The sequence below is a fragment of the Centroberyx affinis genome, unplaced genomic scaffold (assembly GCF_046629955.1).
Source record: "Centroberyx affinis isolate AG114_WGS23_722 - 3 ecotype Tasmania unplaced genomic scaffold, CSIRO-AGI_Caff_v1 ptg001842l_1, whole genome shotgun sequence".
NCBI lineage: Eukaryota > Metazoa > Chordata > Actinopteri > Beryciformes > Berycidae > Centroberyx > Centroberyx affinis.
In genome coordinates, this window is record NW_027280221.1 from 171,991 (window position 1) to 188,682 (window position 16,692).

The window sequence follows — 16,692 nt, forward strand, 5'->3', positions numbered from 1 at the left end:
CTTAGATTCAAAGTGTTATTTTATAATGTTAGGAGTGTGAACTGGTCAAGATGAGCTCTGATAGTCAGACTGCTGGTAGCTGAAGTCCTCTCTCAGTGTTATGAGGAGTTTTACAGATCTTTGTATGTGTCCCACATCATGTGTCCTGGGACACATACAAAAATGTATTATACTAGCAAAAGAAAAAAAAAAGTAGTAGTTTAGAATCAAAAGTAGTTTCTTATGTCTATAGAGGTTTATTAAAAAGGTTTATTAAAAGTTTTTAACAGAAAAAATGTATCAATCAGTTTGATATGTTCCATGTAGCCTACAATTGTAAAGGCCTTGGTGAAAAGTTGCTGAGTATTACTTCAAGATAAAGATATTCATTCTGTTCTTGTTTTATATTTCAGTGTTGATTGAAGTGTAATTGCTAGATTTGTATTTAAATTAATGTGTTTTACAATTGTTTACTTACATACGCCCATATTCTGCATGGCTGTATTGGGACAACGTTTGAGCCAAGGCGTATTTCACTCTTTTGCCATTTTTAAAAAAGTTAACAAATATAATTCAACTTAAACTGTAGCAGTATTGTTTTATAGTAATGCTCAATCTGATAACACAAAAAGTTAAAATATTGTGCTTAGTATGTGGTAACGGCAGCTGATCCAAGTTTGATCAAAATTTGTTTTGGCTCTCCTGTAAAATCTACTATATCGCACTTACGCCCCTTTGGCTCCAAGCCCTCGAAATATGGTTTTATTGTGAATCAGCAACATAAAGTGCAGTCATAGGTGGAAACATCAGACAGACACATTTCCAAAGAACAATTATTTTGCTTGCATTAGTGAAATCATTCATTTATTCATTCATTTCATTCATTCATTTCATCTAATCCTCCTGGCCATTTTCAAATCCACCTGCTTTCAATGAAGTGTCTTGAGAGGGAGAGAAGAGGAAACATAAGAGACAGCAGAACACATCGCATCACAGGAACCGGAAATGTTCCAAATTATAGACTGTACTTGCAGAGCTGTGGTAACAAAGAAGCCCTTTGCTTGTTTGTTTCAAACTATATCGTCAGTGCAGCACCAAAGAAACTCAAAGACCAAGATTCCATTATATTAGCAGGTGGATTTGAAAATGGCCAGGAGGTCAGGATGGTTGACCACACAGGTGTCCACTGCTTGCCCGAGTTGTACAGCACACAAGAGGAAGCTGACACCAGAATGGTGCTGCATGCAATTCACCTCTCTGACAGATATCAAAACATCGTGAAAAGAAATGATACAGATGTACTTGTGCTGCTCATTTACTATGTCAGTCGAGCGTTAGGGTTAGGGCTATTAAAACTGCATAGGCGGAATTGGGTGCTTTTGACTGGGGTCCCCCAGGACCCCAATACATTGGTATCTTTAAAAAGCACTAATTAAAACAGAAACAGAAAACAATGATATGAAGTCATTAGGAACAAATTGATTGACAAAGTCATGAAAAATTGGAATGATAGAATAAAAACACCTGTGAGATATGACAAAAAGTATAGCTCTGGGGTCTGCGGGTACCCCAGTCGGTAGGATTAAGGTTAATTACAAAATAAACTCAAAATTGGATTTCTCATCCCCACAAACCCCTGAAATGTGGTATTATATATGATTGTAGAAGGGTTTGCTGTATAATATGTGTATGTAGTATTAAAGTTGTGTGAACTGTCAGTTTTAAAATGTGTGAATTTAGTAAGAAGTACAGCCTGTACAGTCTGCTAGAGTGAGTTATGACATCACACACTGTAGGCTGGCTCCATAGGATCCCATTATAAAGGTTGAAAAAAGTATAAAACTTAAACTAAAAAGTACAAAAGGTATCAAAAAGCTGAATAAGAGTAATTAAGTACTAAAAGTGGTGACCCGTTTAAAGTTTGAATGGAGTTTCTAGCTTAAAGTATGAAGGAGTAGTTAGAGTTCAAAGTGGGCATGGTTTGAACAGTCCTCCCATAGACTTACATTGTTAAAAAAAAAAGGCTAAAAAGGCGTTTTGGTAGGATCATATTTAGGTGATTTTCAAAATTTTCCCTTCATACAATTCCTTAGGACTTTTTTTCTCTCATTCAGAACATATTGAGTACACAAAATCCATTGAGTTTGTTTTTGTTGCAATTTGTGGGAGGTCAAGTTATATTATTACTGGACTATTGGATTATGCTGTTGGGAGTAAAGATATGGTAATTTTTTACACTTTTTGGAACTCTAAAGAAATAGTCTCCAGCCACTTGTGTTGTATTGGAGGAAGCTGAAACGAGGCTGCGTCAGCTAACTCGCTGAATGTTATACTGACATAAAAGTTCAGTGGTGTTTTGACTGACAAGGGTGATTAGATAATGACAAAATTTTTGGGTGAACTATTCCTTTAAGGAGTCTAGCTAGCCCCCACCTCAAGACCCCCCTCCCACGCCCCAACCCCCACCCCCTTTGTTTGCTGATTGGCATGAATGAAAATGGCGGAAATCTGGCATTTGCCAGAAAAATCACATCTATGATTGCAAATAGGTACCACATCAGTGCATGAACAATTTTCTATGGTACTTGAAAGTACAATTAGCAGATACAACAGGAAATGTAATTATCAAACCATACACAATTTGGTTTGGGTTGTGACTTGTGCGCGTATTATCAGCCTGTGAAAAGGGGAGCTAACGTACATCAAACCTTCCTGTCTGACTTTGCCCACACCACCCCCCTCTTCTCTCTGAAGAGAGGCAGAGAGAGTCATTCATTCATTTGGACGGTTCTGTAGTCACTGTCTGTAGAAGAACCACTTTCTCAGTTAAACACAGATTGTGGCAAAAATTATTTCTGAACGTAACAGACAGCACAATGCCTCTCTTCCCCATCTTTCTTCACCACTTCATAGCGAGTCCATTAGTCATCTTCTCCACAGTGTGGTACTGTGTGTGCAGCAGCTCTCTGGCTTTCTCCTCCCCTACGCTGTGGAGCCAGGACTGGTAGAGTTCGGCCACACGCGTGTCGTCCTCCGGTGCTCGGGGGTGCTCTTCCTTGTAGAGTTCCTCAACCTTCTGGAGTAGGTCCTTGCTGCTCTGATCAGGTAACGGCTTCAACTGTCCACCTCCGTTCAGAGAACCTAATATAAAGACAGGAGGTGGGGGGAAACAATGGGTTGACACCTTTAATTTGCATGCATGCTTTATCAAACATTTCATTAGTAAAGATGTGTAGTGTGGATTTGCCCATGACTGTACTGTTCAATGTGATACAAACGCATATGATAACTCATTGCATGTATTTGAGTTTTCCCCAGCAGTGCTTGAGCAGCACTTCTTAAATCTTCCCCATGGTATGTGTATGTATAATACAAAGGAAAATACACTTTTCTCCTCACCTGAGGGACAGGCCATGACCTCTACAAAGTGGTACGGCGACTTGCCCCTCTTGAGTTTCTGCACCAGGTTCTGGATGTTGCGGAAGCCGTACGCAAAAGCAAAGCTCAGCAGGACTTCTCCATCTTTCTCTAGGGTCACCTCCTGGAAGTCCTTGTTCCTATGGTTGATGGGAGTGGGGTTGAGGTGAGAAAACAGAGGGCCCTCAGTGTGCAGCACTACTTTACATAAGAGGCACCAGAGAAGTAAGTTTGTGCTACTCATAATCTATTCTATATTGCATATGGAGATTTGGCCCTAGATCTCTGGGCCCGCACATATAAAGCCTCTGAAATGGCACCAATGATCTAGGATCCCTGGTCACATGACCATACGATTCACTGTGACTTAAGTGGAAAGCTATTCTCATCATTATACCTTTTCAAATGTACTTAACGAGCACTGGAACTGTTGTCCATTTGTACTGAGCCGGGAAGCATATAAGCAGGTGAGCTATGTAGCTGAGCCAAACTTACTTGAGGGTCTTGTAGGTGAGCTGCGCCACCTCCTCTCCAAACAGCTGCTTGGCAGCATAGGTGAAGACATGGTGGAGGTATCCCCCTGACCCGCCCCCAGCGTGGCTCAGTAGCTCATCACCACACACACTGCTGAACCTGCAAGGAGAATGATACATCACTGTTTCTTTATGCTATGGTAGTGCTTTGGGGTTCTTTTAGTTTTGGATCCAAATGTGTCCCTGTTTTGGTTCCAGTTATGGTTTTAGTGCTAGTTGCAGTGCTAAAAATGTTTTTCTTTGGATCATTGAAAGTATTCAGAACTATGCTTGTTTTTAAGAGGTAAATTATATTATTTCAGTTTTCCTCTAGGAATGGTGGTAATTTTCTTGCTGTAGTGCCATACCACTGCTCAATAAATACAGAGGAAACACAGTACACACATGAATATATAGGCCTGATGATGTTGGTACTCACTTGACTATGCAGGAATGTGTGCATGTGTCTTTTGCTGTTACTTTGTCTAGTTCTTATTTTGTCTGTATCATGCCTGCATCTCTCATTATTTGAATCCCCACCTATACCCCCCACAAAAGGTTGTTTGCCTTTTCTCAGACTAACATGGTAAAAAGTAACTGGTTCTAGTTGCCTGCTTTATTAGAGGGTAAATAAAAGGGTTAGGAAATGAAATGGCACAGCACTTACATTGCATCTAAGGGGGCAGGCTCCATATCACTAAGGGACAAATTCTTCTCCTCCAGCATTTTCTGAACCTCTCCTGTAACGACACAGAGAGACCAAAGTATAGATGGCAAGAGAGAGAGGATACCACACAACTCAAACACACAAAGAGCATGTTAGAGGACTTACCTGACGTGATGACACAGTCCACCTCTCGGGTCTCTTCTTTGTTCAGGTAGAAGTCTGACCTTGAGGCCTCAAGTTTCTTGTCAAAGCAGGGCATCACTGCCACATGGTAGATCTGCTGAGGACTCACCCCCTGACAACAAGCACAACACACAGCTCATCATCCACTTATCGTCATCATCGTCATCTTCCTCCTACCATGAGAGCCATGAGATAACAATCAAAAAGTCAAAGTAATATTTTTGTTTGGTGGAATTTTTCTACCTTGTTAATACCAGTGCTTAATTTGTGCCGGATCCTGCACCTCGCGGTTTTGGACTACCTGCATTCCGGTACCTATTTGTGTGGACCCAGCACCTCTGAAAGTTTTTTTTTTTGTCTTGTCTGCCATGTAATAATCACAATAGTTGACTCTTCCTTTCCCCTCCCTTCCAAAAACCTAATTGGCTCATTTCCATATGAAGACAGGTGATTACCTTAGAAAGTAGCAACAAGCGCATAGTAATCACATCACATGAGTGAGCTGCTCTGCAGAGTGTGTTATGGTAAACTTCAGACATCGTCATGGCTAAAAGACAGTTGAATTTGCTGTCCATATGTCCGCTGTGTGGACTATTTTTGGAAAATTAGACAAGGTAAGCATGTTTTTTTGGTTTGTAAAGGTGTTACAGTTCTCTGTTGGGACAATAACATCTAAATTCATATTTGCATAGATGAAAACAGAAATTATTATGGAGTGCGGACCCGTAAGTCCCGCAGTTAAATATGTGGGCAATTGCGCATGTTGAGTGTCCAGAAATAATTGGTAATATAATTGGTTGACGTGAAGGTCTGTAAGCCCCACATCAATGTGGGCATTTCAAAACCAGCACGGTCCCGCTGAGTGTCGCATTTAGGCCGACTTCTAGCTGCATGGCATGACCATGGCACGTTTTATTGCTGTCATTTCATTATTCGCTGACATTGTTTCCTACGTTCAAAATAGATATCCTATGAAAGTATTTGTGTTGAATATTAATGCGTAACTACTCGAGCCAGAATTTGTCTGGTAAATGGTTGAAGCAATTGCAGTTTCCTTGATGTGTTTATGTGTGATTAGGATAACTCACAGCCATGTATGCAGGCATTTTTATGTTGTGCACAGCGCAGTTATATCTTTAGTCCACTTCTTGAAGGGCAGGTTTGTAAAAACCCATCGGTTTGGACAAAATGAGCATTATGTAGCCTACTTCAACTTCAACTTTATTGTCCCCGAGGGGAAATTTGTCTTGCAGCCAGGTAAAAACATAGAACACACAGAGACATAGGCACGCGGACTCAGGTACAAAAAAAATGATAAAATACATTCTCCATACAGAGGATGAAGAGGACACTGTAAAATATCTCGAGCCTTAGAAGTTGCTCTCTTACGGATGATGTGACAGATCAGGCAGTTTAACACCAATGATCTTACTGGCCACTTTAACTATATGTTGCAACCTGTTCTTGTCACCTGTTGAGAGATTACCAAACCAAGTAATAATAGAGAAGGTGATGACTGACTCTACTGTCCATTTGTAGAAGAGCGTCATGAGTTTAGTACACACACCAAACCAATTAAGCTTCCGGAGGAAGTGCAGTCGTTGCTGGGCTTTTTTACAAATTGCACCTGTGTTGTCATTGAGCCTATGCAATAATCAAATATTGTTATAGGTCCCCAGTAGTCGGAGCCCTAAGGTCATAGTCGGTCATTTCGTAAGGTTTAGGCTGTTAGGTCTACAGTAAGCTATATGGCTGTACTGAGCACCACCGTGCCTCCAATGCGCAATTGTCTTGATATGTTCCAGAACCTTTTCCCTACAGACCGACTCACGGGAACACCGACCCCTTGGTGTTCCGGGACCTCATCATTTACAAATTAAGCACTGGTTAATACTCATACCTATACGAGTTCAGAAGCAGTCAACCACCAATATGTGGTTAATATCAGATGTGAACTGTTCCATGAACAATTATGAAAACATTCTCCCACGTCAGGTATCACTTTAACATCAATCAAATGAACCTCATCATTTGTCTCTCCATACCTGTTGTTCAGCGAAATAGCCTTTAACCAAGGAACCCATCATCTGCTGGGGGGAGCGGGTGGTGCTGATGTACGGAAGTATGAACTGCCCATGGGTCTTCTCCGCATAGCAGATCCACCCTGAACAAACAAACACACAGTAGGAGAATTTTCTGTCTTTAACAAACACTAAAATCACAAGAGATGATGGCATCACTTAACTCAAGCAACTGACACTTCATCTGAGTAATAAAACTAGAGTTACACCAATATATCAGTTTGCTGATATATATCAGTTTGCTGATATATTGGGGAAATGTTGGCCGTTTATTAAATAACAGATATCGGCCAGACATGTGGCCCACTGACAATATGTGTTGCATTGCATTCACATGCCATTTTGTTGGAAAATCAAACCCGGAAGACAAACAAACATAAACCTTTACAGAGGCTGCAGCTTTGAAAGTTGGTGATTTGTTCAGCATTGGTGGAGGTTTATGCTCAACTGAGTGCTTTCTACTTCAATAATATTTTTTGTAAATTAATTAGGGATGCACCAATATGTTTTCTGAAGTTGATACCTCTATCCGGTATGACAGCGATAGTCTGCCGATATATTGGTGAATCTCTACAATGAATCATTCATTTAACAGTGTGTAATCTATCCCAGATTTTCCCTGCCATTGAACAGGTGGGATGGGTCACCCTGCCTTAAAGAGCTACTAACTCATTTCAGTTGAATGTGTTTCAATGGAGTTTTAGTGTCCCATGATGGTCAAAATGCTGGTTCAGAGGCTTTTCCAGCCTAACAAGAATAAAATTCTGTCAGTGTAAAAAAGAAAAACACTGAATATATTAATTATTTTTGCATGAAAATTTAAAAACATTTAATATCAGCGCAAAATATCAGCAGCTTCAGTACAAAAATGTCAGTGTAGGCCGAATTAATAATACACTCACTGGAACGTGTTACTTAAAATGTGGTTACAAACGTCTTTTTTTCTCTCCTCCTTATGCAACATGTTACATGTGTGTTGCCTAATTGTGAATTGTCTGTCATCTAAAGAGCAAACTAGTGTTTGCAATGAGAAAGACACACAAGAGTTAAGGGTTGAGGTGCAGTACCTGGACAGGCGGATGTCAGCATGGGCAGGGCGTTTTTGTGCTGCTCCTTCATCTGGAAACGCTTTACAAACTCCTTCTGGCTCTCCAGCAGGCTGAAGGTCCGACTAAAGCCAGTGTCAAACACATGGTGAACCCCTGGAACAGCAGCATCACATTAGTAAGGCCTAGTTATCTCCTTACAACAGTGTGTTCAACATACTGACTTTCTATAGGCTTAATACCTCTTAATAACCATCATCCTGAAAAGTGACTGCATCTCTCTAAAACAACCTGTCTCATCTTCATTTACCGCATCGCTGTGAGTTGTATGATTTACATGGGACTGAAAACAACTTTTATTTGCACTCACCAAGGCCTTTGAAGAAAGAAGTCAGCCTCCTGCCTGTCTCACTGCTGCTGAGGCCGTAGTGTGCAGCCAGTGACGCTCTGGACTGAGGCGACACAGACACCACAACCACCTGCTGCTCCGTCGCACTGGTCTGCCGAGGGAGGCAGGGGGGCACACGGACACACAAAACCATTATCATCATATTACAGAGACTGTAAAACCGATCATGACCGGAGGTATAAGCACACACACGTCCATCGGTGGTGTTTGTACCTTGTTGTTGCGCAACACCCTGAGGAGCTCCTCATGGCTCTGCTGTGCGATGAGGACGCTCTCAGCTGAGGTGACGCAGCCACTGCAGGCCAGACAGTCATTCAGTGTGATCTTTGCTTTCTCCAGCTTCTGCTTTCCACCGTCCTACAAACAAAAACCAGTCACGCTCTAGGTGGACTACTTCAAGGGGTGAGAGTGGTGGTGGTTCAATAATAACTTGTTGTGTGAGTATTGAATTACACTTGAATTCAGACTCCAAACCCACCTGGTTGACTTGGACATAACTGCCATCATCTTCTATCTGAATTTTGGCCACAGATTTACCTGGTTTCTTCTCTAGTTTGACTGGTTTAACACATTCCTATGAAACAGAAACAGAGAATACAATTTTAAAATGAACTACATAATACTAATGCAGAAAAAACCATCAGTGCCATTGTGGTAAGAGTAACTTGGCATTAGTCCCAACACTGGTCAAGAAAAAACTGAGGGCCTCTAGCCGAAAAGTGGCTGACACAGAGTGGCCACAAATTCAATTCAACTCAGCTTTATTGGCATGAATGGAAGATAACCAATATTGCCAAAGCATTTCAGTACATGGCAAGGTAATTAGTCCATTAAAAAGCAACAATAATTAGTCTATAGAGATAGAAAATTAAAAACAAAACGGTGAATACAAGAGCTGAAATGGTAGCCTACATAGAGGAAATCAAACTGCAGAACTTGGGTAATGACTTACATTATGATGCTACTGTATTATCTACAGAGATAATATAAAGGGGTTAAATAAGAAACAAAATAATTCAATAGTTATTTCTGAGTTTCCAGCAAGAGTGTAACTCTTCACTAAGCACTAGCCTACTGCCATTTATATCACATTGGAGAGAAGAGAAAAATCTGGAACTTATTCTTCAAATTCTGGTTCGTATTTGTCTCTTGTTTCTGGATGTTTTGCACATTCAAACTGAATTCATCCGTGCCCACTAAACCCTCTCTGTGACTCCGGTTAGTAGTATTATTTGAGCGTAGTTCTCTGACGTTACATCATGGCTAACATTACCTAAGTAACAAGCTAGCTACTTAAGCATGCTTCTGATATTATATTAGCTACATGTGGCGAGTAATGAATCAAAGACACAGTATTTGTAAGAGTTTAGTAGCCACGAATTCATTGGTACCCATTCAATTCTTCAATTCTCTGTGCCTGCGGTTACGTCAGTACAATATTGCTGCGTAGTTCGCTACCGTTACATCAGTTACAGTTATTCAACTGATGTAACTGATGTAATGTGTGCCATGGACGGCCGATTGAATTCAGGACTTCATTCAAACCAAAGACTACAGCAGGTGATTTCACTGATTAACACACCTTCAACCGGAGAGGAGGAATCAGTGAAATCAGCTACTGAAAACCTGCATACTCTGCCCTCCATGGCACACTGTTGATTACACCTGCGTTAACTAGTAGCAAGCTAACGTTAAGTTAACTACTTCAGCAGAATTGCGATTATGGCAACTTTTACTGGTGGCAAGTAGTGAATCAATGACGTTACATCGGTAAATGAAATCGGACATGGTAACAAATGATTACATAGTAAAAACATTAATTTCCAGTACCTGAGAAGGCGTGATAAAGTCATCAAGATCTGTCAACTGCAACACACTGCTGAACTGGGACACCATATTTACGTTACTGCCAAAGATCTTCCTTGAACGAAGACTCGCCACTCCCCATCTCTTACGTTGCTTTTTTGCCAGGCGAGGATGCCGTGTACCTAGATGTTAGTCTAAGTGGCATTTCTTTTCTTTTTTTCTTTTTTTCTTTTTTTGCTATAGAAACCTGATTCAATGTGTAATTGTAAATGGACGCATTAGTGAGAGGGGAAGGAAAGTGAAATTGAATTTCAGATGGTATGCGTGTGATGTAATGGCAGAAGGTGATTGCATTTCTCATTTTCTAGGTTATGAATCAGGCAAAGACTACTAATTGCACGTTAATTTGGACACTTTTGTATAAAATTTACATTTACATGTTTTGTAGCCTATATGTGGAAGTGGAATTCGGAATAGATTTTTGTTACACATGGGTGAAAGGGATCCCATTGGAATGGCTTTAATGTTTCATATGTAAAATGTGCTCTAAAAATGACAGTTATGCAGTGTTCTTGTAAGGAACGCCTTTTGAAGTTGGTTTTCATCATACTGTGTTTCATGTTTTTCTTTTTCAATAGCGCATTGCATCAGCGTTTTTTCTCTACGTAATTCTCATGTCTGCTATAGGTCTAGTCAGGACAGTTTCCCAAGATGTCTTGAAGAGAACGATGTTCTCATGAAAGTAAGCACACAGATGATGGGGATCTCATCCTGACCGGGACCGTGAAAGGTGTCTCCCCTGTACAGGAGCATGATGAACTGGAGGCCGGGATAGTGGACGTTATATGACTTTCAAAGTAGACAGACAAGGCCAGTAGAGAAAGGAAAAGTGAGTCAAAAGACCCATAGGCAAAAGAGATAGAAAACATAAGAAAGTGTATTTCACTGGAAAGTTCACCTCCTCTTTTCACTTGTTGTGTCTGGATCAGCAGATGGCAGTGCTGCTCCACCTTCAGACTTTTCTATGCTGCCTGAGATTTATACTGTATTTGTGAATACTGCCAGAATCACTCTGTAATTATATTGATTGATCTCATAAACTGAGTTAATAAAATAATGAAATGAGTACAATTCTAATCTGTTTAGTTTACTCTATCATTCACTAAAAACAAGGGAATTGAAAACTGATCATCACCCATTCACAGTTTTTTTTCCAGCTCACATTTTTAGTCACCATCACATGAAAAGCAACAGATTCATACCTGAATGTGTACACATCACTTAAATCTATGAGGAGCAGCATGTATGGCATTTTTAACTTTTCACACTGTAAACAGGAGAAGAACGATGGTGATGTTTGTGTAACTTGTGTGCTCCTCATCAAAGCCAACTGAACCTAGAGGATATTACTTATAGTCACATCAAACACCACACACTGAATTTATGTTGGCACATATCCTTCTGAGGCTTAAACATCTCGGTGAAATAGTGTTTCCAATATATCCCAGATGAGTTAAAGTTGAGGACTTGGTCATGTTAGTGAAGGGATTTAGAGGACAGGGAAGGTTTGGCACTGGCTACCTTGTGTTCCCCTTAAATCTGAAACGCATTAAGTTGCTAGCTGGCTTAGTGGAGATGTGTGCTTCTAGATGATTTATGGGGTAGGAAAAAAAAAACATTTCTACAATACAAATCTATTATCGTGTAAGTTTCCTCTGCTTTTTTCTTTTTTCTTATGAAATACTGAATAGTTTTCAGCCTCCAGCGTTCTTCTGATAATCAAATGAAACAACCTGAAAAGGGAAAATCGTGTTTGGTTGAACTGTTCACCGCTCTGCATGTGCAGGTTGAGACTAGGCATCAAGGGGTCACAAGCCAAAAAGTTTGAAAACTGCTCTACTGCAGTATAAACAGAATCTTTGATGGGTTATTGTAACTGATCAACGAGCCCTGTTGTCCCGTCAGGAATTTTATTTTCTGGTTTTACTTCACATGTTGCTCTTTCACAGCTTTTGCTTTCATTCTGTGGCATCTACAATATGTTTCTTTCATGGAAACTGATTTCTAGGGCAGTGACACTTTCAAACATGATCTGATTCTGTCTGTCATTTCACTTCAACACATGCTTTAGCTATCTGATACAACTGACACATTCCCTGTCAATAAGATGTAATAAAATGATATGATTTGTGATATTTCCGTTCCTCCAGTGTGACTTTGGCGGGGCTCGTGTGGTGCATGAAGGCGGTCTACCTGCATGGTAACCACATTCTTCCAGGGGTGTTTAACATCTGTTCCAGGTTCAATTACATTTCTCCCACAGGCCTCTCTGTTTTCAGGATCAATCAGAGCCTCCCTCAGCCCGTCCCAGGCCAGTCTGCTGTAACCTGAGCCTCTGTGTACATCATCCTCCCACACCTCTAGGGCATCTTATCACCCACCCTCATGAGGCCCGAGACACAATTACAATTACAATTTCTCATTTGGCAGACGCTTTTATCCAAAGCGACGTACACATGAGATTTTAATACAACACAAGCAAGGTTCTAGTCAGGAGAGAACAACGAGAGTAAGTCTGAGTTTTTTTGGTTACACAGTCCATTAGGTGAGAAGGTGTTCACTAAAGAGCTGGGTCTTTAGCCTTTTCTTAAAGATTGAGAGGGACTCTGCAGATCGAAGAGTTTGGTAACTCGTTCCACCACCGAGGAACCACAGAAGAAGAGTCTGGCTAGAGACTTAGGGCCTTGCTGTGGTGGCAGCACCAGGCGCCGCTCCTTGGCAGAGACACAGGGGTTATGTGTTGTCCATCACCTGAGCAGTTATGACAGATTCAATTGGATTTGGGATTTGGGAAGTGTAGCTGTAGCCGTTTTAGCCGCCATGTTGGAACGGGGTTAGAGCAGCACCATGATGTGGCATGTGGTCACAGGTGTCGTCTTTTATGAGATATGAATCATACTATTCATCGTCCCCTTGTGGCCGAGGGTATTACACCCTCCCAGGCTTTAACAATGGCTTCAAAGCTCGAGCGCAGTTCTGGTTTAGCGCTCACCGTATGAAGAGGTATGTTGTCATCGATGAGAAGCCTGAGAAGGTTTGCTTGACGCTTTCAAGGGGGAGCGGATTACCTGGAGACCGCGGTCCTCCCTCCCAAGCAACACACACACAAATGCAGCCCAACAATGATGTCATTCAGGACATGAAATCAAGCCAGGGAGTAATTGAGCCAAACAGTAGCGCTTTGAGGGAATCCTCTTATAAACAAAAACAAATTTCCAATTTAATACGGCCATTCCAACTAATAGTGACCAAAAACAACAGTAAATCCACTGTCACATATGTCTACTTTGTTAGTGTTTCTCCTATAGGTGCCTAGTATAAGCCTCCACATGCTGACATGACTCAGATAATGGTATCATTTACATTTGTCAGAAGACATTTCCCTCCCTCCCCCCAGACTGAAGGTGACAGGCTCTCTGTTTTGACAAGAGCAGGGAGAGGAGAGACAGGCATGCAGTAGGGTGTGAGGTTCATTTTACACTCAGCTTGTATGTGGCATGTTACTACAGTCTAACCACATCTATTCATAGCCATCAGCACATATTCATCACTGCAGAGGTATCTATCTTGCTGGAGGTTATTGGGTCAAATCTCTCAGGTTCACACAGAAAGCATCCATGTTCATGCTCAGAAAGCAGTTATTCTGTGGATAATGAAAAAAGGATAACTTTATTTGTAGTCTATCTTTGTTTTTCACATAGATTTATATACATATATTCCAGTCTACTAGCTTTCATACGAAGATCCATATGTGAGTTTTGATATTTTTGGAAAGCTAACATACTTGCACTTGTAAATTCTATTCACATCACTTAGACTGTGAATGTTATACATTACGCAACACTGCACAGTCTGTTTTCTAATTGTAAAACTCACAGAATGCTCAAATCCTTTTTATATAGCTGAAAATCATGTGAAAACTTGAAATGGACTTGCAAAGCTTTCTGTTTGGAGGATTAAAATGCCAGTACTCAACATCCATTTTTATTGAAGTCGTGTGAGAAGGTTCAACATGTGAAAGTGTTTTAGGACTTGGCCATGTCTGTGTGTTTAGAAAATGACCATTCGTGATGCTCCGTGTTGCGTGCTGTACAGTATGTCACCAGACGGTGCTGTGGTGTGGCCATTCTTAGCAAAAAACCACCAACACACACAACCAGTGGAAGGACTGAGTCAGAGAGGATGCATATGGCATATCACATCACGGAGACACGCACTCACAAGGCTAGTATGTATGTATTTTTTGGAAAGGCAGCAGGGCTACTGTGTGTGTCCGTACAGTATGTGTGTGTGTGTGTGTGTGTGTGTGTGTGTGTGTGTACATGCTTGCATGTGAACCCCACTAGTTACAGTGGATGTGTCTTTTTCGCATGTGTCCCAAATTGCTGACAAACTTTGCCTGGATGATCTCCTGCACATGTGAATAATTATTTTGTGTTCAAATCAATCTATCATAAAGAATTAATACAATTTTGATTTGTTCCATGGTTTAATAAAACCGATATTACGCCACATTTAATAAAACCATGGAACAAATCAAGAACCAATTTGTGCTTTTATATAGGCATGGCAAAGCCAAACCATGGGGCTGGAATCCACTGTCACAGAATAGTGAATGGGGTAAATGAAATGGAGCCATGCATGAAGGCCAGGTGCATACCTCCTTCATTCAGAGACAGGTTCAGGTTGACAGCATGTAGTGAGTTTACATTTTATTTAAAGATGCAGCTGGAAGACAAAATGGGAAGTGAAACCACTAAACCCAGTATTTGGTTTGTGTGTGTTTTTTTCATACAAAGGGGTGTGAATTTCCATACTGTGCTTCAAAAATGAATGCTCTGTTTTTTAAGTGCGAAGGGTTTCCATCCAGTTGGCAGCAGTGGCTCAGTCAGAACCTCATCAGTGAAGAGTGCAAGCCATTCTATAAACTTTGATTGTTCAAGTTTTCCAATCAAGGCCCAATAAGCAGATTGTAACTGGTATTTTGTAGACTGAAATGGTAATGACACGAGGCAAGTGCTGAAAAGTGTCCAGAAAAACAATGTTATAAAAATCCTATTGTAAAAGTTCTTAATCCATATCCCTAAAAAGTTCTCCAATTTGCGTTGAGTTACTATGGCCATTTGAAAATCACTCTAACCCTAATTACTCTCGCCTCAATTAAAGCTGGAGTCACTATTTAACAAGATACTGTGGGCCCTAAACCGCAGAGAAGAGAGAAAATCCCCGAGCATTTCTTCCCTGAATCGAAGGAGACTGCGGTACGGCTGGAAAATGTGTGGAGTCCCTAGTATGAACCGTCTTCATTTGTGGCTCCTCAAAGGGAAACCACTTTTACACTCTAATCCTGCTTTTTATCTGCTGAGTAGAAATCAGCCCTTTTCCTTCATCACAGCCCTCAGAGGGGTTCATCCCTCCGTACAAGTGTTTCTGATTAGTCTGCCATGTACCCATTCTCCCCAAATAAGAGTCACCGCACAAAATATACATCCCTCATCACGCCTAATCTCCAATAGTTACAGTGGCCTGTAACCCAATCCGCATTGGGCGATTTTCATTCAGGCAAACAAATCCACAATGGTAGGAATTGGTGGCATGCATTAAATTGTGGGCTCAAATCCTTGGAAGCTGCATGCCAACCAAAGCTAAACAAATTGCTGTCCCCATGAGAATGGAAGATGTGGAGTTTTATGAACTTGTAATTTCACTTGTATGAGCTTTCTAGTTGTTTGGAACAAATGTAGTCCAGCTCAATCTGCATTTCAAACAAACTAGATCTAGTGTAGAAGCCATTGTCTTCCTGTCTTCTATAGATTTAGTATATGTATACATTTCAGCCTAAGAACCTTTTCGGATCTAAACTGTCCCCTCTGGGCTTGGATTCAATGGGGAAAGGACAAGTAGAAGTAAAATTAACCCTTTAGCGTGTAACTCAATTTCTGAATTCATGCAACAGCTCCTCTGGACCTGCTAGTGTTTTGCACTTCATAGTTGAAGTTTTCAAAAGCAATTCTCCACATTTGCAGATATTGACAACATGAGTCAGAAAAAATGCTGTTAGTGTCTACAGATTCCTAAGGCAGCCATTATTGGAGGTCGGCTGTTCGTGAGCTCATATGGGACAATATGTGCAAACGCAGACCAGAAGCAATAATGTAAGGCTTGTTTGCCAAGAGCACAGAGTTGGATGAAGCTCCGTTTTATTGCATGTACACTAGCTCTTTTTTGTGAAGCCCAAATGACAGCATACATCTTTAGTTCCAGTCCTGCTTTTAGAGACTGTATTCTCAATCGTTCCTCAGGTTTTCTTGCTCTTTTCATTCACTATGATTGTATCTGTTTCACCCAAACTACTGTAGACTATGCTGAATGTCCTGCTGACTTAATGAAACCTAGCCTACTATTGGGCTAGTACTGTGAACACTGGTACTAACGTTTTTCCCAGATGCCAGCATGGGAAATCAGTTATCTTTAATGCCTACTGCTGGGCTGGCACAGGGAAACGGCAGCTATCAGAAAGACTGCTAAATAG

At 40.9% G+C, this 16,692-nt stretch overlaps 1 protein-coding gene across 1 annotated transcript; it reads right to left on the bottom strand.

Annotated features, from left to right (window-relative positions):
* Positions 1 to 2,461: 2,461 nt before the first annotated feature.
* On the bottom strand, positions 2,462 to 10,190 carry LOC139652680 (cytosolic Fe-S cluster assembly factor narfl-like). Its single transcript, XM_071529839.1, has 11 exons — positions 10,125 to 10,190; positions 8,773 to 8,868; positions 8,508 to 8,651; positions 8,256 to 8,385; positions 7,907 to 8,041; positions 6,804 to 6,922; positions 4,741 to 4,870; positions 4,576 to 4,648; positions 3,892 to 4,029; positions 3,379 to 3,536; positions 2,462 to 3,120 (listed from the first exon to the last, which is right to left on the bottom strand). Exons 1-11 carry the CDS (start codon positions 10,188 to 10,190, stop codon positions 2,879 to 2,881), a joined length of 1,431 nt encoding a protein of 476 aa, XP_071385940.1. The 3' UTR covers positions 2,462 to 2,878.
* Between the last annotated feature and the right edge of the window lie 6,502 nt (positions 10,191 to 16,692).

What these genes read in the sequence shown, in the direction of transcription:
- LOC139652680 (XM_071529839.1), bottom strand. Translation starts at nt 10,190, where the DNA reads ATGGTGTCCCAGTTCAGCAGTGTGTTGCAGTTGACAGATCTTGATGAC. An exon ending in GCTATTTCGCTGAACAACAG is followed by an intron (nt 4,871 to 6,803) that starts GTATGGAGAGAC and finishes GCTTGTTGTCAG; the next exon opens with GGGGTGAGTCCTCAGCAGAT. An exon ending in GGACTGTGTCATCACGTCAG is followed by an intron (nt 4,649 to 4,740) that starts GTAAGTCCTCTA and finishes GTGTCGTTACAG; the next exon opens with GAGAGGTTCAGAAAATGCTG.